Source organism: Rhamphochromis sp. 'chilingali' (genome assembly GCF_963969265.1).
Source record: "Rhamphochromis sp. 'chilingali' genome assembly, chromosome: 21".
NCBI classification, from domain to species: Eukaryota; Metazoa; Chordata; class Actinopteri; order Cichliformes; family Cichlidae; genus Rhamphochromis; species Rhamphochromis sp. 'chilingali'.
Genome location: NC_137949.1, coordinates 10,775,431 through 10,802,549, shown reverse-complemented (window position 1 = coordinate 10,802,549; position 27,119 = coordinate 10,775,431). Strand labels below are relative to the sequence as shown.

Here is a 27,119-nt window from a genome sequence, read left to right as displayed (position 1 = left end):
GGTTTTCAAATGACTTTCCAACGCTGCTGGCGACACTCTACAAAAAGTTCCCGGAGCTATAGGAACGGCGAACTGTCGGAAAAATAAGCACTTAGCAGAAGAAGAGCAAAGCTCGGGAAAAAAAAGGAGCCGTAAATAAAAAGGAAATTGAAGGGAGAAAAATGTTGGAAGAGGGAAGAAGAGAAGAGAGGAGAGTGCTCCCAGGCAAATCCTCGCCAAATAATTCATTTCTGACCTCCTTAGTAAGTAAATTTGCTAAATAAATAAGAGCAGCGCTTGAATGTCAAGAACGGGGGATGCTGCCTGTGGCGCTTTGTCGCTCGCAGTCTTGGCAGCGCTGCGGAGCGCTCTGCTTTCATTAGATGGGTAAAATAAATGGCTTCTCCTCCATCCATCCATCCTGAGCCGTTTGATGTTTGGGAAGGAGGGGCGGGAGAAGGGAAGAGTAGCTTTTTTTCTGGATTTAATATGTTAAAAGCTGTCCTTTTATTTTTTGTTGGGGGTTTATTCTGGTTTACCCTGTGAGAGTGTGTGTGTGTGTGTGTGTGTGTGTGTGTGTGTGTGTGTGTGTGTGTGTGTGTGTGTGTGTGAGAGGGGGAGTTGAGTCAGGAGTTTGGAGGAGCAATGAGCCCAAGCTGCCCTGACAACAGATTGGGTCCATATATAATTCATAGCCTCCAGTCGATCCACTCCATCCTTCCATCCAGCAGCCTCTCCGGCTCTTTCTTTCGCCTCCTTCTGCACACACACACGCAGCGAGCTCAGGGATCGATGGAGAGGGCCGCTCAGTCGTCACACGGTCCTGCAGTCCGGCCGCCACCGCCGCTGTCTTGTCCGGTTAGCCGAGCCGAGACGGCGTCAGCGCGGCCTGTCACTGCAAATGAAGGACAAAGGCGCCGCCACTTCTAGAGAGACACCGTCAGCTGGTTGGCTGGCACCTCGTAACCATGGCATCCCCTTGGCAACGGCACCCACCCGAACACAAGGACACGCTCAAACACACTTCGGCACACACACTCACCCATGGTGTGAAAGTGGCCTTCTCCGATGCCCTTCACACATGTAGACTGAATAGACGAGAGCTCTCTCTGCGCACGTGTGTGTGTTTGTGTGTGTGTGTGTGTGTGTGTGTGTGTGTGTGCGTGCGTGCGTGCGTGCGTGCGTGCGTGCGTGCGTGCGTGTGTGTGTGTGTGTGTAATTAGGGAATAAACGGGGGGTTAGTGAAGGACAGTGATGGTAGAGCATCAATCCGGTCATTAAGTGATACTTCCGGGCCTAAAGTAGTCTGCGTTTAATATGGCTTTTGTGTTGTTAACATGTTTAATGTTTTGTATTTTCTTCTATTTGATCTCAAAAAGCTCCTAAAACAGTCAATGATCACTGTTGACCTCCCTCGGCTTTTATTACCGCTAATCATTTATTTAAGCTCAGTTTTTAAAACCTTAGGATGTAACTACAGCACAGCCCATGCAGCAGTATGACTAACCTCGTATTGTGGATGGATTATCTCAGTTGTTCTCCTGGCTGAAGTTTGGTCCTTTTACAGCATCCTGCCATGCGATTACATTTGTTCCTGACCACCGAGAACACTCACGTTAACTTTTATCAAGTGGAAAAAAAGTTAGCTTGTTTATATTATGCTAACATAGCTGTGTCGCTAGCGGTCACACAGCACATCATTATATACCAGCTAGCCAAACTTCAGTAACCATACAAACGTCACTGCTGTTTAGTTTTCTGTCTTCATTTATGCTGGAAGTGATAGCAGAGCTGTACGTTTTAATTTGTTTCCAAAACCCCGCAGTCAGGACATGCTATATTGTATTTAGATAGAAGCTAGGGAGCTAACTCCCTGCTAACTTCTAACTCTGTTAAATGTCATAAATTCTGTTTTCATGGATGCCTGGATGTTAAACTCAATTGTTACACCTGGTAGAGCAGAACGCTGATCATTTTATTAAAGATGAAAGACTTTAGACAGTTTTTCAACTCTCAGTAATGCCATAGTGATCGTTTGATATATGGACCTGCAGCAGAGTTTAGGCCCAGACACGGCTAGTGACGTCAGACTTAACCAGATAGGATTCTTGCCGCTCTTAAAGTGACAGGAGTCTTTTTTTTTTTAATCTGGAGACCCAAACAAAAGCTTGAGTGAAAAATCTGCATTTTCATGTGTTTCCCTTTTAGCACGAGAGCGCTCCAACTTAGCCAGCACTCGTCGAGTAAACTCATACTTTCCCTTCACTGTTTCACTACTTTTTTCCTCAGGCCACTCCTCGACAACAAACTGCGAGTGCAGTGGACTGATGGTGCTAGGATGGATGTTTCTGTGTGTGCGTTCCCTCAGTTTAGTCTCATGGAACAGCGATTACCTCCAGCTCTGGCTTCTTCTTCCCTAATTTCCTCCTGCCTCCTTTCTTCTCTCCTTCCTCTCCATCCCTCCTTTCTTCCCCCTCTCACTCTCTCTGCGGCAACAGGATGCTTTTTTTTCACCCGGCACAAAGGTGCCCAAGAGCAAGATGAATGCGCCGTGCTTGCCCCCACCCCCCAACCCCCGATGGCGGCACATGCATATATTAAGTGTGATTAAACGCTGTGCGGTGCCTCCATCAAGTGCTTTCTAATGGGCTTTTTTATGACATGAATTAGTCATAATGGGAGAGCGCCACAGTCGAAAACCACCAACCACTGTTGTTGTTGTTGTAGTTGATTTGGATTTTTCACCGTTCACACGAGATAGCTTAAGTTCTGGTGAGGGGCGTTTTTACAGTATGCGGATAAATGAGCTTCGGAGGCTTTTGGCGCGTTTAAACTCATTTCTCGTCGCCTGCTCTGCTTTGTGGGAGTTTGCATGCAGAATACATTTTTGCTTGCTTGAGAAGGTGCAGCGATCAAAAGGTACATTTATTTCTGTGACTTGACTCACGCGGAGCTTTTTAGGGAACACGTAGGCAGCGAACGAAGGAGTCTATGCCCCCGCCGCCGCCCCACCCCATTATAGGGAAATGGGGCCAGATAAGCGTGGATTTGGTGTGCTTGTTTCTTTGCCACGGAGCTCCCCTGTGCACCTCAGCCCCCATAGAGGGATTACATATGTATCATCAGCCGTGCTCTATGACTAATTACATCTGTGAGATGAGATTATGGGGAGGTTTACCAAGCCAATCCCTCCTCTCAGGCAATGTGTATCGGTTCCAACACGAGGTATTACATTATGTGTCTGTGTGGAAGAGAGAACGATGCCAGTTAAGGGGGATTGAGTGACAGAAATCCGCACAAACATTTTTCCTTCTTTACGTTTTCCGGCCTTTTACGTGTGGCTTCCTTCCTTCCTTTCCTCCTCTGCTCACCTCTCTTCCTCCCGCAACTCTTCCTCCCGTGTTTGAGGCCTCTCCTCACCTCACGTCCCTTTTCTCCCTCTTCATACAGTTGTCCGGGAGATAATCTCGAGTCAGCAGGAGATAGAGCAAATTGTTCCAAACACGGTGTTCCCTTTCAGCCTCTGTGTCACCGGCCTGGCATGCAATGATAGACGCCGCCTTCAATCAAACGCACATGGATGGCTGGTGTTCAGCAGGTTGCAGATAAGCCCCTCTGATGTCACTCGCGACACCATGTGATGAGCGCCCGAGAGAGACGGGGGAGGCTGAGCGGCATTGATTTTTGCTGTCACTATGGCAACAAATAACATGATCCTCTCCAAAAGCACACCTTAATTAGTTAAATTATGACTTGTGTGATGGAGAGGAAGGAAGAGAGAGAGGGAGGGAGGCTGTGGAGGAGACGGAGGATAGGAGAGCTTTTCCTTTTCTGATGTTCGGTGCTCATCTTCAATCTTTTGGAAGAGCTGTGTGTTTGATCAGGGATCTGTTGCGCTCTTTGCTTTTTATCGTGACTCTCAGATATACATGCAGCTCAGTTTTCACTGCAACAATAAAGCAGCGCAGCAGTGACAGGCTGCCAAATATCATCCCTGTATGATTATGTGACTTCTGTTCCTCTGCAGCTTTCACTGTTACTCGCTTATTTCTCCACATCGTGAATCCAGCTGGAGTCAACCCGAATAAATCTCCCAATGTCGTTTTTTTCTTTCTATTGTAGGCAGAGCAACTATCAAGGCCCCGGCATGAGCCAAGCCAGCGCTGTCCCCTACAGTCAGGTGGCGGGCAGCAACGCCGCAGCCACAGGCAACGCACAAGGTCCGGGCTACAACATGCCTCCTTCAGGTATTTCACTAATGCCAGCGTGCTGTAGAGGTAAAAGCTCGTAAACACAGGCCCACAAACATTGCCATCCCCTGCAGGACATTCTCTTCAACGTCTTCTTCAGGACAGAACGCAGCTGAGCTGCAGTTTTAAATCTTTGCACTATTTGCATGCAGTTGTGTTTCTGCAGCATGAAACCTTGAAATCCCCACATGGCTCTCGTAACGCTTCCCGGGCTTCTGTGCTTTGCTGTTTTGGCCCAAAACATGTAAAATGAGCCTTTTGTATCCACACGTGTACCCCCGCCTACAGGCCGCCTTCAACACATATCCAAGGGTTGGGATCGCTCCTTCTTCCCTCCTAGCTTTACTTTAGCTTAAATTAAGTTGATACTTAGATGAAGTTACAGCTGATCTAATCTGGCTCGTCTTGAATCAGCAGAAAACATGTTGATACAATAATGTCGAACCTTTACGGCAGCATCGAAGTGACGTTTCTATCAGTGCACCTACTCAGAGACACAGCGTAGGTCACATGACAGAGTCAAAGACTAAAGAGTTTCGTTATGACGCTCTTCTGAAGAGCTGGCCCTTCGGCGAGGAGAGCGTAACGCGGTGCCTCGGTTTTTCTTTCCTGCCCGGCTGCATTGCTGCTAAACACACATCAGAGATTTTCCAAAATGAAGCTCTTATTTAAAGCCATACATCAGAACGCATGACAAATTAGAGCGCCAAGGTTCCTCAAAGCTCATCTGGTTTGCCCCTGGGCACGTAAAAAGCCTTCGGTTTGCCCGCCGCGGCACAGCGTACACCGGAGGAAATACAGAGGGGAGCCTTGCACCCAAGGACCTCTCCTTTCTGCTAATAAGAAATATGCAGCTCGCACTTTGAAAAGTAGTCTTAAGGATCTCAACTCTTCTTCACTTATAAACCTAATGAAGGCACACAAACATCTTAGAAAACAGAAACACGTCTTGTCAGCCAACATCTCGTCAACGCTAACCTTTACATTCTCTCCGCACTTTGAATATGTGAGAACATGAATAACTTCTTCCAAGTTGACACCGGCTTGCTTTTAGTGGATTCTTATCTTATTCTCTCTCTACGTCTTCCTTAAGAAACAGTCTTTTTATACGGCTGTCTTCCATTCAGGATAAATGGGCGGACAGGCTTTAGGGAGGCCTTGAGAGCACAAAAGCAAAGAAGCTCAGCAGCCGAAAGACATTAAAGCATTTTCCATTGTCTGACTGTGCCTGTGACATTATACAGACCATTGTGCAGCAGCTTTCAGTCCACACGGTGAAGGCACCATTCATTTAAGGAGTTAAACCCAATTGAATGTAGCAGAATACACAAACATGCCTGAAATCTCTCTTTACTCTTTATTCTGCTCCGTCGTGGAAAAACTTTAAAAAAAAATGTGCAAATTCAGAGCATATATTATGTTTGTGAGAAGTTTGGTGCAACTGCTTCGAGTCAACGTTTGCTCGTTGCTGTTGAAGGATCCACGGGAATGTCAGGAGACGGGATAATGAGCCCAGATGCCAAACCGAAAACGGAGGTGAAAGATGACGGCGGCCCCGCCAACGAGCCCCACAAACCAAAGGTAACTCCTTGACAGTCTTCCCCATTCTCCCACTTCCTCTCCCCTCTCTTTCGTTTGTAAATGTTCTTTCTAATCTTCCTCCGCTAACGAAGCAGACCAGTCCCGATCAGCGGATGCTGCCTCAGCGCAGAGGGCCGTCTCGCTGTTGTTTTCTCACCATATTTAATGATTTGTTTAACATTTACCATTCCTAATGTTTTCCTCGCTTTGTTTTTGCCCTCAGCACTCTCTTCTTGCTGATGTTTTGGCAGCCAAAGCTGCACAGACAGAGGGGGCTTGGCATCTGCAGCACACACATGTACATACACGCAAGCAAACACAGCGCCGACACACACAACATGCACGCAAAGATGGAAAACACGCACTCTAACTAGCCTTCTCCGTCTGTGTCACACACACACTGCTGACTTCTCATTTTGCCCGACAATAGCGGCTCAGCAACAGCAGAACTCTGCTCTTTGCTCTTTTCTACCCCCTCCTCTTGTTTTTCCTTAACAACAACAACACACACTGCCTCCATCACATCCACTACACATCTTTTCCCTCAAAAATCTGTGTCTTTTCTTTTGCTGATTATGGTAGTAGGTCTTCTGAATTATTTAAGGCAGTCAGAGCAGCCAGAAAGACCCCTGGTGCTCCCGAAAGAGATGATCTGTCTGCCAAGAGAGGGAAGAGGAGGGAGAACGATAAGGTTTTGCTGACATGAGCGTTCTGCACACAGTCCAGAAGCACTTGTCAAGCTGTTGTTCCCTCTTTTACACACTCTCCCTCTCACACACACAGACACACATTTAAACTGGGGAGACTAAATGCATGTTAAATTCATTATAGAGTCTTTTACATACAGACGTCTTACACATGCATGAAGCCTTGCTGTTCCTCTGCCACACACTGCACAGACTTATGGTTTCAGTAAAGCAGAAGAGGTCCAGCTTGGGTGTGTGAGGTTTTGCAGGCTGGCCCCGTGTAAACTGTTTGATTGCAGCTCGGCTCTCGGAATGAGAAGAATTCCTTTCAGCTCGTTTTTGTGAAATATTTCCGTTTCTGTGGTCCTGCTGTAACCTCAGTCCTGTTTTTGGAATTCCAGAGGAACTATTCTTGGAAATTCCTATAATATTTTTCATTAAAAACAACCAATCCCTAATGCCGCTGGAAGCTCGGGGTGTCTTTAAACAGCGCGCTTGGTGCTGTCACAGACTAGCGCTGATATTTCATTATTCGTCAGGATCAGTTTGGCCGATCTGGCTTCAGGATATGAAACAAACTCGGGGGGATGCAGACTGGTTGCATCTGTGGTATCCTGTTACAGCACCACGCTCTGATTCATCCGGTGAGATCGACCTGTTCTTTCACAGATGTTTGTAAAGGCTGAATGGCTCTGTGCTTGATTGATGTCTGCAAACAGCTGAATTCAAAGATGGGGAGGTCTGACCCAATGCTTTTGTCCGAGTAGCGACACTCATAAAGTCAGGAAAACACTCAAAATCAAATTCTCTGATGTTGTAAAGGTCTTCCCTTTAATCAGTGCACCTCTGTACTAATGATCTCCTATTTCATAAATATCCTTGAGTAGTTTTTGTATCCACAGTCCAGAAACCCAGCGGCTATCATCTGACCTCTGAGGCCTCTGTTCTGTCAGTGTGCACGGTCCACTGAGGAATGAGGATCAGTTATAATACAAAGCTAAAGCATCGTCAGGCGATAGCTGATGGTTTTGAATTGCCTTCTTTTGTTGCCTTCCACAGTGACTGTTATCCTGCATTCAGCCAATCAGATGTTTCTGTGCAGCGCTGAGCAGTAATCCCGCTGCTCTCTCTTTAACAGCTCCCGGACGTTTACGTCAACAATAACAGCAGCGGCGGCTCCCAGCAGTGCGTGTCCCAGCCACCCACTCCGGGCGGCGCCCTACCCGTGCCCTCGCCCCTCTCACCCAGCCCCGCCAGCCTCTCCTCCTACCACGGAGATGACAGCGACAGCATCAGCAGCCCCCCCTGGCCTCTCAAGATTCCCTCCAGCCCCGTAAGAACCAGACACCATCCTGCATGGATGCATTTATGCACTAAAAGCGTGTTTCCGTGTAGTCACTGGAAACCTGCTTGTTAGAGCACGGACAACCTCCTGAAGCAGGATTAAAGTTTGGTGCAATTAACTCCACCGGTTTGAACTTGAATGCTCTGTGCAGGAAGTCTGTAAAGGCTCCGGCTGCACACGCTAAACCAAATGCTTTCGACAAGTATTTATTTTTACTTGGTCATTCAACCAGCAGCCGACTCAGAATGTGTAAATAAGGAATGAATTTTTAATGATGCCCGTGGGAAGAGTGGCTTACTGTGGAAAAGAACACTATCCTGTAGAACAGAGCATGTACTGTATATCACATATAACATACACTGACTCTGAGTTTTCCTAATTAGCACGTCTTTATTTACATTATGCATCTGCATGAGAAGGCAGAAAAACTACCTGACGTAGTGCTTTTATACATCTTGTATTCAAATAAAATGTCACATATTCAGATTCAGAGTTTAATCAGGTACTTTTCTCCTCTGCTTATGTGCATCTCCAGAAAGCCAACCCTAACGCCTCTCCCTTCAGCGGCGACCGAATCGCACGGCTGTACGAGCTCGGTGGAGAGCCGGAGAGGCGAGGCTGGGTGGAGCGATACCTGAACTTCATGGAGGAGCGGGGCACACCTGTTAGTCAGCTTCCCACTGTGGGCAAGAAGCCGCTGGACCTGTGGAAGCTCTACATGGCTGTTCGGGAAATAGGAGGCCTCGCCATGGTAAGGCGCAGGAAGCGTTAGACACAGACTTGAATGTGGAGGAGCTCGTATTCTCACACAGCCAAATCATTTCGCTCCGCTCGCTCTTTGGCTGCTTAGTATTCTTCATAAATCTCCACGGCATATGGCGAGCTTGTAAATGTTGAGAAATGTTCTCAGGAGAATGAGATACATCAAATTAACCTCAGAGAAAGCTGCCTACGTCCTGAAACCAGCTCCAAGCATGTCATTCCTCATGTGATAAAAATGTGAAATTAATATACCGGCAAGGTCAGGTTGGGCAGAAGGACGGAAAACAGGAAGCAAAAGTATACGGACACCTGACAGATACTCGTGTTACACAGCGGCCGGCGTTTTCTGCTCTTTGATGGACCTGAGAGGCAGATTCTCTGCAGACGTTCAACAACACAAAATTAGGAAAAATGTTTCGTTGCTTTGGAGAAACATAAAATTTAACATGTTTTTTTTTCTTTATGTGTACAAAGATGCCGTCTAAGTGCAAATCTGTAGTTGTTTTACACCTAAAACCTGTCAGACAGTCTTCAGATGTGTTTTCCTGTCAGCTAGAATCAGCTTTTCATAGTTTTAGCAGGTTCACCACTTTAGTAAACCAGTAATATTTTTGCCCTTTTGACCTTAACCCATCACCTTTGCATTCCTCAGTTTCTACTGCTGACTTTCAGTTTGTTTAATTCTCAGCTAAAATCAGGTCCTTAGTCGAGCAAATCTTTCTACACCGTGAAAAACAGGCTGTGTGTTCAGGTCAGGCCCACATACTCTTCTCTTGTGTAACACAGTGCATTTTTTCGCTTTTACATTAAAACGTACAACGTGAAAATTATCTGCAAGTGACCTGCGACTCCTGCAAACACGGAGCGCTGAGCCGCGGGGTTGATTATTCTGATTAGATTAGCAGGATGTGATCGCCCATTCTCCAGGCGAAATTATAAGTGTGCAGCTGATACTACCAGGATGGCGCCGAGAAATTATCTCAGTTGTTACGATCTGTGCCAATCATTTCGCTTCCTAACATCGTGTTGTTCTCTGACTCAGGTAAACAAGAACAAGAAGTGGCGTGAGCTGTCCAGCACCCTGAACGTGGGTACATCCAGCAGCACCGCCAGCTCGCTGAAGAAGCAGTACATCCAGTATCTGTTTGCCTACGAGTGCAAGATGGAGAGGGGAGAAGACCCGCCAGCGGACAACAGCAGCAGTAGCAGCAGCATGGCTGGAGGGGACAACAGGAAGCAGGTCAAGATCCAGCCGCCTTCACCTGGTAAGTCCTGATAACACACTGCCTCAGCCTCCAGTCTGTCAGCATGGGGGGTGCAGAGACTCAGACCTTCCTCTGTAGCCGTGCTGAATGGCAGAAATCTGAAGTATACATTTAGAAGATTGGATGCTTTTATAAGTCTAAGAATCTGACTCCTTAACGACCCTCCGATAGCAGTGAATATTAGATTACAGTTAGGATTACATTTAAAATTAGAAATAGCGCTCAACATTACGCCCTGATTACACGTACACAACTGGAACCCCGCAGAGATGAGTGAACATTAACACTGCTTTGGTGAGATGAGTCTTGGTTTAATAGAGGTGAGCGAGATATGATCGCCACTTGTGCCTCCACGCGGAGCCTCGCCTTTATTTGATTACCCTGCGTCGGAAGGTTAAGTAATATTGTTTTGGTGCACTAGCACAACACAAAAGGTTGCTTTTTGTTTGTGCGAATTACCTGTTGGAGCCATGTGCCTCTGCGCACAATTACAACGGGAGGACGAGGACGGGAGAGAGAAGGAGTCACGTCTCTAATTTGCAGCGGAGATGAGAAAAGTGACCCTTGCTTTTAAATAGAACATTGGAGCACTTCACCCGCCTGCGACGCCACAGATTGCTTTTCCTGGTGGGCGGAAAAGAGCACCAGCCATCATTTGCATACACACACACACACACGCACGCATGCATGCATGCACATGCGAGAAGTTCACGTAAAAGTTTTACAATTCATAATTCAGTGCCTTCTCATCTATTCGAGGGGATTTAAACATCTCAGTTTTTACACAAACTCATTTTGCCAGCTGATGGTGCACGTCATCTGAGATGCAGTCTGTAAGGTAAAACGCGAAGAGGTCGACGCTCGTGACGTTTAGGTTGGCTTTTGGGTATGCAGCACTCGACTGTGAACTGCTCACGCTACGACACTCCTGCACCACCATCAGAGTGGGTGGAGAGCAGCATCTGCAGCTAGCACTGCGATTCTGAAGACCAAGAGACGTGTCTGTGCAGCAGTGTGCCCACAGTGCACTCAGACTACAGTAAAGCATGTGTTTCTAATTTGAGTTTCACTTTTACAATCGTGTTGCTGAGTCTGATTCTGTCGTTGCATTTTTTTCTCTCCTCGGTGTTTCCCTGTTTTCCTTCACCTCTGTCTTTATATCATGTCCATCCGTGTTCCTCCTGAATCATCTCCTTCATGGTTAGGATTTGATTTTTATGTTTCATTTTCAGTATTGGTCATTTGTTCATGTCCTGTTTTATTTTGATAGTCAGTTTTCTTTTGTTCATGCTTTGTTTTTTTTACTTTGACCTAATGTGTTATGAACCATAAGCAACAACATGAAACAAAGAGTGACGCCAGAGTTTTTGGATACATTGTTTCTAAATATCAAGATGAAAACAGCAGCCAGTAGAGCAAAAGGAGCCAACCACAGATGACCTTTACCCCAAACCTGTCAGGTGTAGGTAACGCCCAAAGACTGTTGCACTCCAACCAGCAGCAGAGAGGCAGAACACATCCAGGACTCAGGACCTCTCATATACCAAGCCAGACTCATACCCCTGAAACTGCAGTGATCATAGGACCGTGAGACCCACACCCAGGATAACAGACGAGCAAAACAAGCACAGCCACACACTGCAGAGAGTTTGTGAACACCTGTCGTCAGCCATCGTTCATCCTCGAAAAAACTCCCAGAAAGGAGCCCGGACGAGCCCCCAATTTATGTTACAATCCAGCTCATATCTGTGTATTTAATGAACAACTTTACTATTAGAAAAGAAAGAAAATGAAAGAGATTTTTTTTAGCATTTAATTCTGTTTTTATCTGTTTTATTTCATTAAATGTGGCAGTGGGCAAGCTTGCCCTCTGATTAGCTTTACCTTTAAAAAACAGAGTGATCTCCTGTAGACACTAACTTTGCGGTTCGTCTTTGCCCTGCAGGGCTCACTTTGGTTGTTTTATGATTAAATATCCACTCAGTGATGCACTCAAGGCATTTTTCATTTTTCCCTGTTTTGAAAACTATGAATAGAATGAAATGTTTGCAGTTTGTAATATAGACAAAGTTTAATTTAAGTGAAAGAAACGTAATAAATTTAACCATCGTGCAATAATGTTTGATGTTTAAGAAGCAGACTGAATATGCATAATTACCTTTGTATTTATAAATTTGCAAAAAGACTTTTTAATTACTGCACTTGCACATAAAAAGGGAAAATTGTGTTATGAAAAGAAGTGCGTATCGCGCGTGCACACGCCAGGAAAACCTCCCGTTTTTGTCCTTCATGTTGCTTGGTGTTAATGCGCTCTCTGCCTCTGTGCGCTTTGAACTGCCCCACTGACTCCCTGCCAGCCTATATATAGACTGACAGCCCAGTGATGTCACTGAGGGAGCGTGTCCAGCAGGGCGGGTGGGGGTGAGTGGCGGTGGGGTGTGGGGAGTGATTAATGAGGGCTGGAATGTAGAACGTAAACAAACCCGACCTCGCCGTCACCTTTCATTCACAAAACAGCTCAGCTGACTGACTTTTTTCCCCCCTTCTCCACCCCACCCCCACCCTCCCCCTTAACCGCTGCCACCCCTCTGGATTATGTCACCCGCTGACACACACGCTTTTGTGTGCGCACACATCAAACAGCCACACACACTTTTTCCCCCCTTACATCTCGCTCTAAAAGACGATCAGAGGGCACTTAAGTTCACGCTGTCCTCCGTCCTCATACCGCCACCACCCCCACCGCTGCCGCTCTTAGAATGGTAAACCTCTTAGCCCCGACTGACCCCGCAATTGTTTGCACTTCCCCACGCGTGCTTTCCGTTTGACGCCGGGATATCCCAGGAAGTGAAGAATCCCTAATGCTCGCTGACCCCTCTTTGCCCCCTCCTACCTCCTGCTCATAATCATGGGATAACCATCTCTCCCTGTCTCGCTCTCCTTCTCTCCGTCTCCTGTGATGTAGAGGCAGAGGGTATCATTGAATAATTCAGAATTAGCATGAATTTTTAAAGCTTAAGTCTTTCTATGGAAACGTGTGGTGCAGGGAAAGGCCACTCAGGATATTCGAGAGAAAGGCTTCTTACACTAAATGCTCATTAGGACACTTTCATATTCTCTCTGTCTCCGTCTTTGTCATGATTTCACTGGAACGGTCCACGTCTTCTGTTAAACCTGCTCCTGGGAATTTGGATCCGTTGCTTTTATCGGGCTGGGGGTTCAAATTTCTTCTGATTTCCTCATCATCAGGAGTTTAGGTGTCATAACAAAAGTTTGCACTAACCCGCTCTTAACCCCAGAGTTTCTGTGTGAAACCTCAAGCTTTCTGAAGCGTTAGCTTGAACATGTCATGATTCCATCACATTGGCTGTTTAATTTTACATCTGATACATCTGTGGCCTCGAGCTTAGCTCGCCACTTGAAGTCGATGGCACACAAAGACAAAAAAATCCAGCTAAACCGTCTTCAGACAGCGTTCATATTAAGAACAGGTCTGTGAGTGGAGGCATCCTTCCCTCTTCCTCCTGCCTCCTCTTCCTCCGCTCGCCTCCTGTAGGCTCATGTCTCGTGTAGGGCATCGCTGCGAGTGCTTTGGCCTTAAGCCCAAAGGTATCTCCCTATTACGGCACATCGCTGCAGTAAAACCAGCTCTAACTCAACCTTCAGATCGTATCTGAAGACTTGTGGAAGACCAACAGTGTCAACGTGTTCTTATGATACAGAACTAATACTCCTACTTGTGTCTCCCAGCTCATTCAGGCGGCTCCCTCCAGGGCCCACAGACACCTCAGTCCTCTGGCAGCAGCTCTACAGCAGAGGCAGCGGGGGACCTGAAGCCCCCCACACCTGCCACCACCCCCCTGGGACAGGTCACACCACTGCCCCCCAACAGGTACACACAGACGCATGCATGATGCTCCTGGTGCTGCATTTACCGACGTGTGCTGCTGACTCATTTTCTCTAAATAAGTTGTGTGTTTGTGTGATATCGTTTGTGTGTCAGCAGTCTGTTTGTTGATGTGTGGTATCCAAAAGTGTGAACATTGTCTCTAAAATTAAACAACAGCGTAGTGGAGCGAGCTTGAAATAAAAGGGGATGCTCTCAGTGTGCTGCTATGTTTAGGTGAGACTGGGATGTGTGATTTGGTTCTTTCTGCTCTTTATGTGACGATTCGAGTCGCACGCCTTCATCTCTGCTGGTTTTAATTAGAAACAGCAACAATCACGTTTGCTGAGCCTGAGAGAAGCACTGTTTAATCGGTGATGGGAGAGTGTGTGTTTGAGCTCTTTACCTGGATGTCATTATTATGCTTCCTATTTTAGATCAAAGGTTTTATTTTGCACACAGTTGACTGACGGCCTCTTGTCACATTTAAATTTAAGGTTTTTTCGTGCGCATCACAGCGGGGCTGTCAAACTCCGTTTCCTTCAGGGCCACACTGGGACACGCTGGACAGTTAATTAATGTGTTTTAATCTAATATAAAAAGCATGTCCCCCACAGCCTCCTCACAGGCCTCCCAGTCAAGTCAACAAAAGCCAACAAAAAGTAATCGACTCGATTTATTCACACAAAATAAAACAGTTTTGTTGTTGAGTCTCCGAGTTCCTGTTTCACAGTCCTGAATGTGACACATCGATGGCTGCGTGCGACCTACCTGTCCTTGTTTCCACATTAAAAACCTAAAAAAAGTTTTTTCAAATTAAATGTTGATTTTGTGTTGTTCTGTGTCCTGAGCCGCCCATTATTTCTTTCTGCTTCGTTTCCATGGAGCATACTTTCTTGTCATTTGTAACGTGGTCCTGAGTTCTCTGAAGGTCTTTCAGATTGTTTTTATTTTTTTGACATTGGCGGCTTTTTCACTCGTTTTCAATCCAGGCCTCGTACCTGTTTGTTTTTAAAGCAATGTTTTTGTTAGTTCAGCTGCATAACTCTGACCTCTGAGTCATTCATGCATAAAAAAGCTCCTTGCAGATGAAACTGTGTTGTCTCTACACATAACAGACAACCTAGCAAAGAGACTATTTTAGATGATCTCTTCATGTCACAAAAACATTTGGTCTCATTTCTTTACTGTCCTCACTTGAATCTGTGAAAAGTACCCAAGATAACACACTTTGACATGAAATAGTATTTTTGTACCAACAAAATAGCTCAATAGCTGTGAGCTGAAGAGCTGGCTTATCTCAGAAAAAAATTTGAGGAAACTGAACAAGAATCAGGAAAAAAGTAAAGACCTGATTCAGGACCTGAAAGATGTATTTGGACCTTCAGCTGATCCATCTGCTGTTCACTGAAGCTTCAGCAGAAATGATCTCAGTCGAAGGACAGCTGTCAAGAAGCCAAGACTGAGGTATTAAATTACACAAGAACTGGACTGAAAATCAGAGCAATGGGTGTGACGGTGTGAGGAATATAAATTTGAAAAGGTTTGGTTCAAATCATGGTCAGTATGTACAAGGAGGTCAGGGGGAGGTCCAACAGTGAGTCTGCAGCCATCTGTGAAGCAGGGTGGGGGGTTGAGCTGCATTTCAGCCAGTGGTGCTGGGATCTTGTCATGAATGCAGAAAAGTACCATCAGATTTTGATCCACCATGGAGTAACATGTGGAGAGCATGGCAGTGAGGCACACAGGGGAACACCATCAGTGTCCCCAGAGCCCAGACCTCAGCATTACTTGGGCAGTGTGGGATCATCCTGATAGAGAACAAAAGGCAGAAACATCCAAAGAAGAGCTTAAAACATCCTGGAGAACCCACCTGAGAGAGAGTTGAGTCTGTGCTGAAGGATAAAAGCGCTCACACCAAATGATGACCGTTAGAAATGTGCAAACTGTTTCATATTCTGCATTTCTGTGTATGTCTGCACGTTTCAGTACATCTCTGCACCTTTTTCCTATTTTCAAAGGAAAAATTAAAAAATACACGAGGAGCGGCTCAAATAATAAAATGACCAAATAGTATATGTCATGATTGACTCCCGCTCTTAAAAAATGAAACTGACAACTTTATTATTTTTGTATCCAAGCATTCAGTGTGTTGTGTCGGTGCCTCTCATCCCCCCTCACTTCCAGGAGCAGTGTGAGCGTGCAGGACCCCTTCTCAGAGGTGAGCGACCCGGCCTTCCAGAAGCGGACTCCCGCCCTGCCCCCCTCGGCTACGTACCAGCAGGGCCTCAGCATGCCTGACATGATGATGAGGATGCAGTACGATGCCAAGGACCCCTTCGCCGGGATGAGGAAGAGTGAGTGAGACACATGCAGTAATAAACCTTCACCCAAACCCGATTCTCCATTTTTATTGTCCTTAATTGAACTTTGAGAGAACAGCGTTGTTCTGAGATTCATTTAATCCACAGGTACGACAAATTAGGGGGGTCGTTCTCAACTTCATCTTTAAACTGTGCAAAAGCTTTCATTTCAGTGAATCGTGTATCCCAAAGACAGTGGGCTTTCATCTGTTTCAGTGGTCTAATTCATTATCTTGTCACTGTGTCATCTCACATCAGGACATATGTGTGTGTTTGTGTGTGTGTGTTTGTGTGTGTGTGTGTGTGTGTGTGTGTGTTTTCCTACTAGAAGTATGAATCGAAATGAGAACTGTTTGTCGCTTTATCCAAAACACACCAGCTCGTTTTAAGTTCTTGTAGCTTAGTCTGCGTCTCATCCTAACTTTGTTCCTCCTTTTCATCCTCTTGTTTCCAACCTTTCATCCTTCCCCCCGCTGTGAAGCACCTGCTTCGACCAACTCGTGCGGTTTGGTTTTCAGAACAAACGGGAGTTTTAGAAAGAATGGCGGCTCCTCTGAAGGCTGGCGAGAATGGAGTCTGAATGAATAATATGGTGGATGATAGCTGCATAACAACTCAGAACAATAGGTTTAATCATGCAAAGTGCAGAATATTCATAGAGGCATGCTGCCACCTGCTGGTCAGCAGAAACATGGTTCGTGCATTCAGAAATGCACATTTAGATGCTGTTGGATATTTCCAGGAGAATGAAACCATTTCCCCTCCTTGTTCTTTAACGCGTTCATACAATTTAGATTATTAGGTCCAGTCTAAGGTCTTTGCTTTCCTTCCTCCACAGTGGCAGGAGCCGATCCTTATATTCCAGCCCAGATGCCCGGAAGCGGTATGCAGGACATGTATGGTCGACCCCCATCAGCCCTGAGCATGAGCCAAAGGTCACAGTACCCGTACGGGCCGGGCTACGACAGGAGGTAAAAAAACACAAAGTGGGGGAATCAGTTTCCTCTTATTTATTCTGTCCTGAACGTCGAGGCGTGGTGTACTGCACAGCATCAGTAAAGCATGTCCTGCTGTCTTTAGGCCGGACCATATGATGGGGATGGAGGGGACCATGGGCCCCCCTGGGAGTCAGACCAACATGGGACCTTCCAACAGTGAGGGCAGCATGTACTCGCCCAGCAGATACCCCTCACAGCACAGGTCAGCGCTCTCGTACGTGTCTCCAGCAGAGTGTGCGTGCCTCTCTGGAGGCCTGTGCTCTGTAACAATCAGTGAGTGATACTCTCTTTCCCCTCTGTCCTCTGCTTCAGACACGACGGCTACGGTCAGCAGTATTCCAGCATGCCGTACGGGATGCATCCATCTGGGATGTACCCACAGCAGCAGGTGAGACAGCTCGTCACGGCGCTCTCAGTCAGAGCTTTACCGTAATCATACCTGCTGTAAACAAGACGTTTGATTAGAGTGTCAAATCTCAGCCCAGAGATAATAAATTAATAAGATAACAGCACAGTGGGTGGGATGTGTTTTGTGATTGTGGTTGTTTCTTGTTGTCATTGTGATCACAATCAATTTCTGCTTTTTTGAACCATCAGAATGAAGTAAAGCAGAGCGATGATTGCTTGTTTTGAGTCCTAATAATGACCCTCATGAATGGGCCAATCAATGGTCCTCTCTCGCACGTCATTTGTCAAACTGAAGATTATTAGCCACGTAATTATGGTATCGAGTAGAACTGTTTCTTTGTGTCTTGGAGGAAAATAGTGTGAGGTAATTGGCCATTAGGTGACCGCTCTGAGCAGAAGCCATCGCGTGTTTTTGCAGCGTCCTGCTGCGTTTCTGCCACACGAGCGTGGTTTCAGATTTAGTTCACAACTCAGAATATTTCTGAGTCTTTGATAGATCGGCGGAGCTCCCGGCTGGAGGTGTAATGGAGCATCGCGGTAAAATAATTATGGTAATGGAAGTACGAGCCACGCGCCTCACCTCTCGCCCACTGACAGGTGGATGTGAAGAAAAATGGATGCTCTCGTGAGCTTTGTGTGCACGTCTCATGGAAGCATGTTTTCATCGTGTGATTGCTTTTTGTTAAGCGTCGTCGCTAACGATCTCCCCCGTTGCTTCAGCAGGGCTACAAGCGTCCGCTGGATGGAATGTACGGCCCCCCGCCCAAGAGACACGAGGGCGACATGTACGCCATGCAGTACACCAACCAGCAGCCGGACATGTACAACCACTACGGCAGCGGTTACTCTGAACACAGACCGCTCCAGGGACAGTTCCCCTACCCATACCCCCGCGACCGTATGGCCCCCTCGGGCCAGAGCCAGCACAGTATGCTGGGTGGGGGGCCCCCTCCTAATCACGCTGCCGACGGGCCCAACATGTGGCCTTCGAGGACAGACCTCGGCTACCCCTACCCCAGCAGGCCGGGATCACAAATGCCCCCGTACGGCTCGATAGGCAGAGACGACATGGACGGGCGGCCCGGGCCGGAGCAGTGGCACCGTCAGTCTCCGTACATGTCATCATCAGGCGGCATGCCCCCCCTGTCCTCGCGTCAGCCGTCGTCTTATTCCAACTCCCCGTCCATGGCCAACCACCTGCCCAGAGCGCCGAGCCCAGGGGCCTTCCAGCGCTCCATGGACTCTCGAATGTCGCCCAGCAAAGCGCCATTCATGTCCCCCATGAAGATGCCTAAACCCGGCCTGGCCATGATGGGATCGCAGGGCGGTGGACCCATCGGGCAGTTTCCTCCTAATCTGAGGAGGGACCTCAACTACCCACCGGGTTCAGTGGAGGGCACCCTGCCGATTCTCAAGCCTCGACGCAAGCTAACATCCAAGGACAGTGGTAAGATCGTGTTTTAGGTTCTCAGCAGCAGCATATTTGCAGCTTGTTTAAACCTGGTTCTTCTCCGGTGGAAGTTTTCCGTGTTTTCCAGCTGTAAAAGAAACGGTGTTTTAGCTCCCCTATCGCTGCACTGGTGCAGCTCATTGTCAGCTAACGGTAGCACAACATGAGCCAAATTTTATCAAAGAAATTACAACCATCTACTTTGGTTAGCGTCCCTCTCATCTTCAGGACGTTTGATTGCCAGTTTTTTTTCTTCCTGGTTCCAAAAATCCCACTGTTTTAATCCCAGGAACGCCTGAGGCCTGGCGCGTGATGATGTCTCTGAAGTCTGGCCTGCTGGCAGAGAGCACGTGGGCGCTAGATACCATCAATATCCTGCTGTACGATGACAGCACAGTGGCCTCCTTTAACCTCTCCCAGGTAAAACCAACCCACAGAACAGAGCCTGTCTTTATCATCATCTAGATCCTGTTTTTCTTTTGCAATAAAACTCCACGAGAGTCAAGTTAGTTATGCACCTCTGAGGTTTTGCAGTATTATATCTACTTAAAAATTCTTGGCTCGTATTCAGAGTCTGGGACTACTTGATAGCTCGTCTGACTTCTTTCTGCTCAGCATTGATCACGTTTTATTTTTCTCTGTCCAGTTGCCTGGATTCCTCGAGCTCATCGTCGAGTACTTCCGCCGTTGCTTGATTGAGATCTTTGGCATCCTGGAAGAGTTTGAGGTGGGGACTAAGAAACTGTCCTCAAGTCCAGCGTCTGCACAGAACGAAAGACCTGAGCGGGATTCTGGCTCTCCTGTCCAGCCTGAGCTCTCTAAAGCCGAGGAGACCCAGGTGGAGCGTGCCGAGGGCGTCACCGAGGAAGTGACACCTGTTGCTGCAGAGCCGGCCGAGGTGAACGGCGAAACAGAGGAGTCCAACATGAGCGTTAACAGGGAGGACAAGAGTGGAGAAGATGGTGAAAAGGAGGGAAAAGAAGAAGAAGAGGAGGCAGCAGAGTGTGAAGCAGAGACCGTGGATCGGCCCGTAGCAGAGGCGGAGCATAAACCCAAACAAGCCAGCAAATACGACAAGTTCCCCATCAAGATTGTTCACAAAGAGAACCTGACCGATGACATGTCCGGTTACCTCACAGAGTTTACCAGCGGGCTGCTGCACTGGCAGGCGGGTGGAGGCGACTCCACGGCACACATTCAGACACACTTCGAACCCCGGAGCGAAGCGCCCGAGGATGAAGGCAGGAGAAACGAGAGCAAACAGGAGAGCAAGATGGACCACGAAAAGAAGCAACCTCTGAAACACATCACCGCGACTATCGACGACGTTCTGTGCGCCCGCGTTGACGCCCTCGCTTACGGCCATCCCGCGCGCTCTCTGCCCTCTTACCCCTTCAGGGTGCACCCAGATGGGGAGGAGGACCACATCACCTTGCTGGAGGATGAGCCACGCTGCCTGGACGAGGCTCCGCTCACCACCACATCTGCCTGGCAGGACTCGCTGTCCAAGCGGTGCACCTGCGTCTCCAACATCGTCCGGAGTCTGTCCTTTATCCCGGGGAATGACTTGGACATGTCCCGCCACCCTGCTCTGGTTCTTCTGCTGGGCAGGCTGCTTCTGCTGCACCACGTGCACCCTGAGAGGAACAGGTTACCTCCCAGCTTCCAAAGAGACGAGCAGCAGGAGCGGGGGCTGTCGAGCAGTAAGGACGAGTGGTGGTGGGAGTGTCTGAGTCTGCTCAGGGAGAACGCCATGGTCACTCTGGCCAACATCGCTGGCCAGTTGGATCTCTCCACTTACCCAGATACCATCTGCCTTCCCATCCTGGACGGCCTCCTCCACTGGATGGTTTGCCCCTCAACCGAAGCCCAGGACCCCTTTCCGTCGGCAGGACCTCATTCCCAGCTCACCCCCCAGAGGCTGGTGCTGGAATGCCTCTGCAAGCTGAGCATCCAGGAGGGCAACTTGGACCTCCTGCTGGCGACGCCGCCGTTCAGCCGACAGGAGAAACTGTTCACGGTCCTGGTGCGCTACGTGGGTCAGAGGAAGGCCCAGGTATACAGGGAGATGGCGGTGGCTGTGCTCTCCCACCTGGCACAGGGAGACCCCACAGCGGCGCGTGCCATAGCCATGCAGAAGGGCAGCGTGGGTAACCTGGTAGTTTTCTTGGAGGACGGCGTTAGCATGGCACAGTATCAGCAGAACCCTCACAGCCTGCTGCACATGGGCCATCCTCCCATTGACCCGCCCAGTATAAACATGATGTGCAGAGCAGCTAAAGGCCTGCTGGCTATGGCCAAAGTGCAAGAGAACAAGAAAGAGTTTGTACTGTATGAAAGCAGATTATTAGACATCTCCATCTCCTCGGTGCTCAATGTGGGAGTGGTCGCCATTATTTGCCAAGTCCTGTTTCACTTGGGGAAGTTATGACATGAGGAGAGGCGGGACTGGCGCGGCACACGCTGAGGCTATTTCTGTGGTTTTTCTATTTTTATTTATTAAAATGACAGAAAATGTTTGTGTTTTTTTAAAAGAAGTATCTGCATAAACAAAATGTCTCTATCTATATACACATATATATATATATATATATATGTGTATAGCTTCTGGGCGATGTCGGGATTTGAAAGCTCGTTTTAATACAAATATTTAATACCTGCTGGTGTCGGATTGCTGCGTTTGGTTTGGCATTATTTTCTTTTCTTCCTTTGTTTACTTTTTCAGCCAAAGCTGCCACCAGATCTTGGTGCTCGATTCTGTGGTTCCTTTAGAGTCGATGAGATGTTTTTCAGTTTTATAAACGCCAATATGCTCATCAACTTTTTGTTAATGGAGAGTATTTATTTAAAATGTGACACTGTACAGTAGTTTGAACTTTTTGCCAACAGCGGTGGAGGAAAAAAACACAGAGAAAACACTGAGTTTTTAAACTGAAACGTCTCCATCGCTGGAACATACGTTGTGCAATAGGACTTGGAGCAAGTTGTCCCTTTGAAAACCAGAGGATGTAAAAGCTTCTGACACCTGCAGTGTGCGCTCATGGCCACGAGGAGGCAGCATTGCACCAGCCAATCGACATCAGAGAAGAGCATCCGTCAGAGAAGCGTCTAATTTATCAATCATAGCCTCAATGACTTTCACAGATGAACTTTGTGTTTCCTGATCACTTGTGTTATGTCTGTATTTTTTCATCACCGTGTATATAAACTGTTGTACACACGATTCTTTCGGTCTTTATCTAGCATAGCAGGAGACGGGACTTTCTGACTATTATAACAAATGCTTTTATTGTTGGTAAATTTGGTATTGTTATTATACATATTTTGTTAATGGGGTCAAATATTTGAACATGGCAGATGTATCTGATGTTTCACCGTTCAAAAAAAACACACAAAAACAACAAAAAAAGAAGAAAAAAATCCTGTATGCGTTGTATTATAGCTGAGAAAACAATCGCTTTGGTAATGAAACGTGGAAGTGCCAGGGTGAGGGGGTGGCTGTGGAGACGCCATGCGAGGGAACCGAACATCTTTCTGTTTGTTCACGTCCTGCGTTCATGTCAGTGGGCATATTTTTGAATCTACACGATGCTCGAAAACAAAACACGTGAAAAGATCAAAACATCCTGAAAGCTCATTGTAAAAAATGCCTTTTTTCATATGACTCCTGTCTTTTATTCAGTATACACATTTATACTCTGTGCTGCACATGTCACGAATAAATGTACGATGAACATCGTTAAGCACTGGAGACGTTACATTATGTCCAGACAATCTTAGGCCAATAAAACAAACATCAACTGCTTACGTGGGCTGTCTTTTATTGGCTGCATCCGGATCCTTCGTGGCACAGGTTCAAAAAGGTGCTGAAAACATCTGAGAGTTTGGTCCAAGCTGAGAGCTGGTAGCGTCTCACAGTTCCTGCAGATTTGTCATTTGCATCCGTAGCGAGAATCCCCCGTTGATTCTGTTGGATTGAGATCTGGACGCTGTGGAGGCCGTTTGAGTGCAGTGAACTCAACAAACCAGTTCGAGAGGATTTGAGCTTCATGACTTGGTGTGTAGAAGATGGTAGACTGGTCTAAAGGGACGGACGTTGCTCGGGTAGGCTGTGGAGCTTTAATGATGCTCAGCTGGTGCTCAGGGGCCCAAACTGTGCCGAGAAAATATCCCCACATCGTCACACCCCCACCATCCTATCCTTGTAATGATCAGCTGTTGGTACGAGGCAGGATGGATCCATGCTTCTGGTTGTTTACACCGAACTCTGACTCTAATCCAAATGTTGCAGCAGAGAAAGACTCATTGGATCCCGAAACGTTGTTCCATCGTCTGTTGTCCAGTTTTGGCGAGCCTGTGTGAATTGTAGCTCCAGTTCTCCTCTGACATCAACAAGGATTTTCTCCTGGAGAGCTGCTGCTCACTGGATTTTAACCATAGTTGTTTGGGAAAGTCCAGCAGATCAGCCCGCCTGGCACCAAAAACCTCACCACATTCAAAACACCTCAGCAGCTCACCACCACCCAAAAGCATCTGTGAAGTGCAGCCATATGATTGGCTGATTACATCTTTGTGTTAATGCAAAAATATCCAATGTTTCCCTAATAAAGTGTATAAGTGAGCACGGTGATAAGTTGCTGTTGGGAAGAGTAAACAGCAGAATGTGATGATTCTCCTGAAAGCTGACTGTTCCTTGGACAACGTTACAAACTGTACATCACAGCAGCTCTCGGGCTGTGTGTCTAACGCAGGTCTTGGCATCAGTCCCGCCCTTCAGTTAGAGTCAGATTTTATTGTGTCATGGATCATCTCACTCTTCAGGCGCTGCAGAAACACCAGCTCTCAGATTCACTGGACTCAAAGCCAAACTAATGTCCTCCAAAGACTTCATCTCACAGCCTTGATCCGGTAAACATACAAGTATTTATAAGTATTAATATCAAGGAGAAAGTGTACTACTGGGTGCCATGAGAACAGTTGTATTACTCCGTCTGGACGTTTCCTCATAGCCGTGGAGAAAAGACAGCTGTTTGTCTTTATTCTTTATTGTGGTTTGTTTTCCACTACACACACAATGCTAAGTTCTCATATTTGTCCTGGCATTATGTGCTGTCACGTTGTTGTTTAGCACAACTGAGGTCCTGGATGAAGGTGTTATAGCCCAAACAGATCTATCGAGCAGTGGCTGCACGGCCACTGAAAATCAGGCCTGTTGACACCATGCAGGGTTTAGCTCAGTTATTTACACCCATTTTCTTAGTTAACTCTGCTAATTGTGATTAAAAATATTCTGTTTTTGTGCTGCACACTTAGATCAATGGAACATGGGAGGTACAGCTACCCTGTCTCTTTGCTGCTGCTTCCCATCTGTTATACACATTACTCCCTCGCTTTCAGAAAGCCTCCATAATTACCAGTTTCACTCATTTTGGTTTCATTTATTTTACAGTTTGCTTTGGAATTAGTTCATTAAAATGTGCAAAATTAACCAGCACAAATCAAAGAACTAAGCTGGATTTAGATTTGTAGCATCTGAAAAAGTATTTTTAGAGATGGAATTATATTCATTCTAATCTGCTCTCAGAGGAGGAACACTGAGCTCATAAAACCTTACATATGTGCATATCATCATCATAGTTTAGTCCGACAATATAAGGAACAGTCACTCTGTGCTTCCCCCTGTTTTCAAGCTTTTCACATTAAAACACTCACAGTTTGTGTTTGACCTTAAACAACTTGAGCTTTACAAGCTTTTACTTTACGAGTCCACAGAAACGTCTCAAGCTTACATCAAAGATGATAATGTTGTGACGAATGATGGAAAGCTAATTTCTTATTCTCTGCAGAAATCTGCTAATCTGCTGTGTTTCATTAATTATCACAGGTTATAAAGGTTCCTCTGTTAATGAAGACATGCACATGTGCAAACACGATCATCAGAAGTGCTTTTAGGAGCAGAAACTCATGACTGATGCACTCTGTGTACCCCCTGACTTTAATGCGTCCTCTTGCAGCGTTTCCAAGAAGGACACAAACCATCAGCCACTCATCTATCCAAGGGTGTTTGAGTTTTTACTGAATAGAGTCTACAGTTTGTTTGGTGTTTTCTCTTTTTTGTGTCTCCCCAGTGTCGTTACTTCCTCTTTAGTTGGAATTTGACGTCTCTCTCTCGTCTTCCTTTGCCAGGGGAAACATGGGTATGAAATCAAGTCCTATTTTAGGCTGATTTTAATAATAACATTCCTGAGGTTAAGAACACAGCTGATAAGTGGTCCCATCACAAGTTTGGCTTCAAAGAATGAGAGCGAGTCTGGCTGCTTGGCAGCAGAGAAGCGTGATCACTCATCTTCGTCTTATTTAACTCTTACTGACACTTTGAAATTAATTACAGCCTGCCTGAGACATGGTTAACAGTTTGATTGATCTCTAACTGAAGCCAGTTTCTGCAGAGAAGGAAATGACTGATATGCTTCTGAGCGCATCTTACAGGTACACACCTGCACATTATAAATAGCGCCCACATACTTCAGAGTGTTTTTGATTTCAGCCCGTCATTCAGAGTTTGGAGGGAAAGTGGGCTGCTGTACTTTTTTGGTGATGGAGGATGTGTTTCACGTAGGCAACCAAGCGCAGGAGAAAACCTCCCACTCTCCCGTGCCTCTGAAAAGCTGAGTCACTGAGCTCTGACAGGATGGATGTGGTGGCCGGGAGGAAACCGAACCTGTCATTGGCTACCGCTGGCTGGGGTCCGCTGCCTTGCTGCCTCTCACTGCTCTTGTAGGTAAATTAATGAGCACTGGGTGGAAACAAAACAGACAGGACTGACCTTTCTAGTGATGTGCTACAGTACACGTAAGGCAGCAGCGATGAGTCAGGTTTGACTTCATCCGGTAATTTTGACTATAGAGAGTATATTAGCCCCCTGATGAGGCTTTGATCTCGCCGTGTTCTTTCATCCAGTCCAGCTTTTTAAACTAAACAATACTGTCAGCACGAGGCCTTGGCAGGATGTAAGTCAAGCCTATGTTGTTCTTGGACTCTGACTCAAGGGGCCTATCATGTCCACCCGTTTGCCAACACAAACACGGCTCCTGCCGTATGTCATCGGGCTGCTTAACGAGCTCCGTGGTTAAAGAATTAGTCTGGAGGCCTTACAGATCATTAGCAGCCATTACAAACATCCACAGCTTTGCAGCAGATCAAGTGTGGCATGTGCCACTTGGTGGATTCACATGGCCGGTGGTGGAAGCTTTGCAGATGCATGACGGAAGCATGTCGCAGCAGGGTAAAAGACCACTTCCTCGGAAAGCACACCGTGGCTGCTCACTCTGCACTCACACGGGGGGGAGCGTGTTAAACCTACAGCCTGAGACCGGGCGCGGCATGGCTAACACGACACCCAGCTTTCACATCAAAAATGCATTTGCAGGCTAGAAAAGTGCAACGAGAACACACAGTTTCCCTCTTTGCATGGTGTTTGATTCTGGCCAATTAAGTCTTCTCACATTAGAGGAAAAGCAGCAGAGCTCCTTTCAGAGAAAGTGGATAATTGCAGCCAGTGACTGATGATGAGGAGGTGTGTGTGTGTGTGTGAGGGGAGCATGGATGGCAGAAGAACTGTGGGCTGATGATGAAATCATCTGTACTAATCTAGCCGAACAGGAAATTGCATCACTGCTGAACTGCACTTGGCATCTCAGCAAGCACGAGTTATGTGCAGCATGGCTGCCTGTTTTCAGTAGAAACAGTAAATATGAGCAGTGGTGGCTCCATTTAACAAACAATTTACTCTCAGCAAATGTTTGTTGTCTTCAGCGCTCTTCCTTCCTGGTTAACCTGCGTGTTAGGACGTTTCTGAGGACATGCTGTGGGACATTTTTGAAGGTTGATGTCTCTTTGCAGGTGAGGACTATAAAGACACCTTCAACCTACTATATGGAGTTTGCTGGAGGACACTTAAACCTGTGACACACAATATTTCACTGACTTACTGACCATTTTATTAGAGTTGGCTGAAATCATCAGTGTAATATGAGAACCTTAATATCAATGGTCTGTGTTATATGCACTGCGTATATGAATTATTGTCTCACCCTGCAGCTGCGCAAAAGACCAGTACACATTTAACTGACTGGAACTGCAGCAA

The 27,119-nt window shown here is 46.8% G+C and overlaps 1 protein-coding gene across 8 annotated transcripts in view; it reads left to right on the top strand.

Annotated features, from left to right (window-relative positions):
• LOC308389056 (AT-rich interactive domain-containing protein 1B-like) overlaps positions 1 to 22,771 on the top strand; it is a 163,442-nt gene extending 140,671 nt beyond the window's left edge. For 3 of the 8 annotated variants that reach the window (XM_080870190.1, XM_080870189.1, XM_080870184.1), the window contains 13 exons: positions 4,102 to 4,226; positions 5,707 to 5,810; positions 7,635 to 7,829; positions 8,377 to 8,592; positions 9,646 to 9,868; positions 13,619 to 13,760; positions 15,942 to 16,111; positions 16,956 to 17,088; positions 17,198 to 17,317; positions 17,428 to 17,503; positions 18,247 to 18,970; positions 19,263 to 19,393; positions 19,620 to 22,771. In XM_080870190.1, coding sequence (XP_080726316.1) covers positions 4,102 to 4,226; positions 5,707 to 5,810; positions 7,635 to 7,829; positions 8,377 to 8,592; positions 9,646 to 9,868; positions 13,619 to 13,760; positions 15,942 to 16,111; positions 16,956 to 17,088; positions 17,198 to 17,317; positions 17,428 to 17,503; positions 18,247 to 18,970; positions 19,263 to 19,393; positions 19,620 to 21,404 — 4,144 coding nt within the window. In that variant the 3' untranslated portion in view covers positions 21,405 to 22,771. Of the gene's footprint in view, positions 1 to 4,101; positions 4,227 to 5,706; positions 5,811 to 7,634; positions 7,830 to 8,376; positions 8,593 to 9,645; positions 9,869 to 13,618; positions 13,761 to 15,941; positions 16,112 to 16,955; positions 17,089 to 17,197; positions 17,318 to 17,427; positions 17,504 to 18,243; positions 18,971 to 19,262; positions 19,394 to 19,619 lie in introns of all 8 variants that reach the window. The other 5 variants (XM_080870185.1, XM_080870187.1, XM_080870183.1 and 2 more) reach the window with 3 other exon arrangements.
• The last annotated feature ends 4,348 nt before the right edge of the window (positions 22,772 to 27,119 follow it).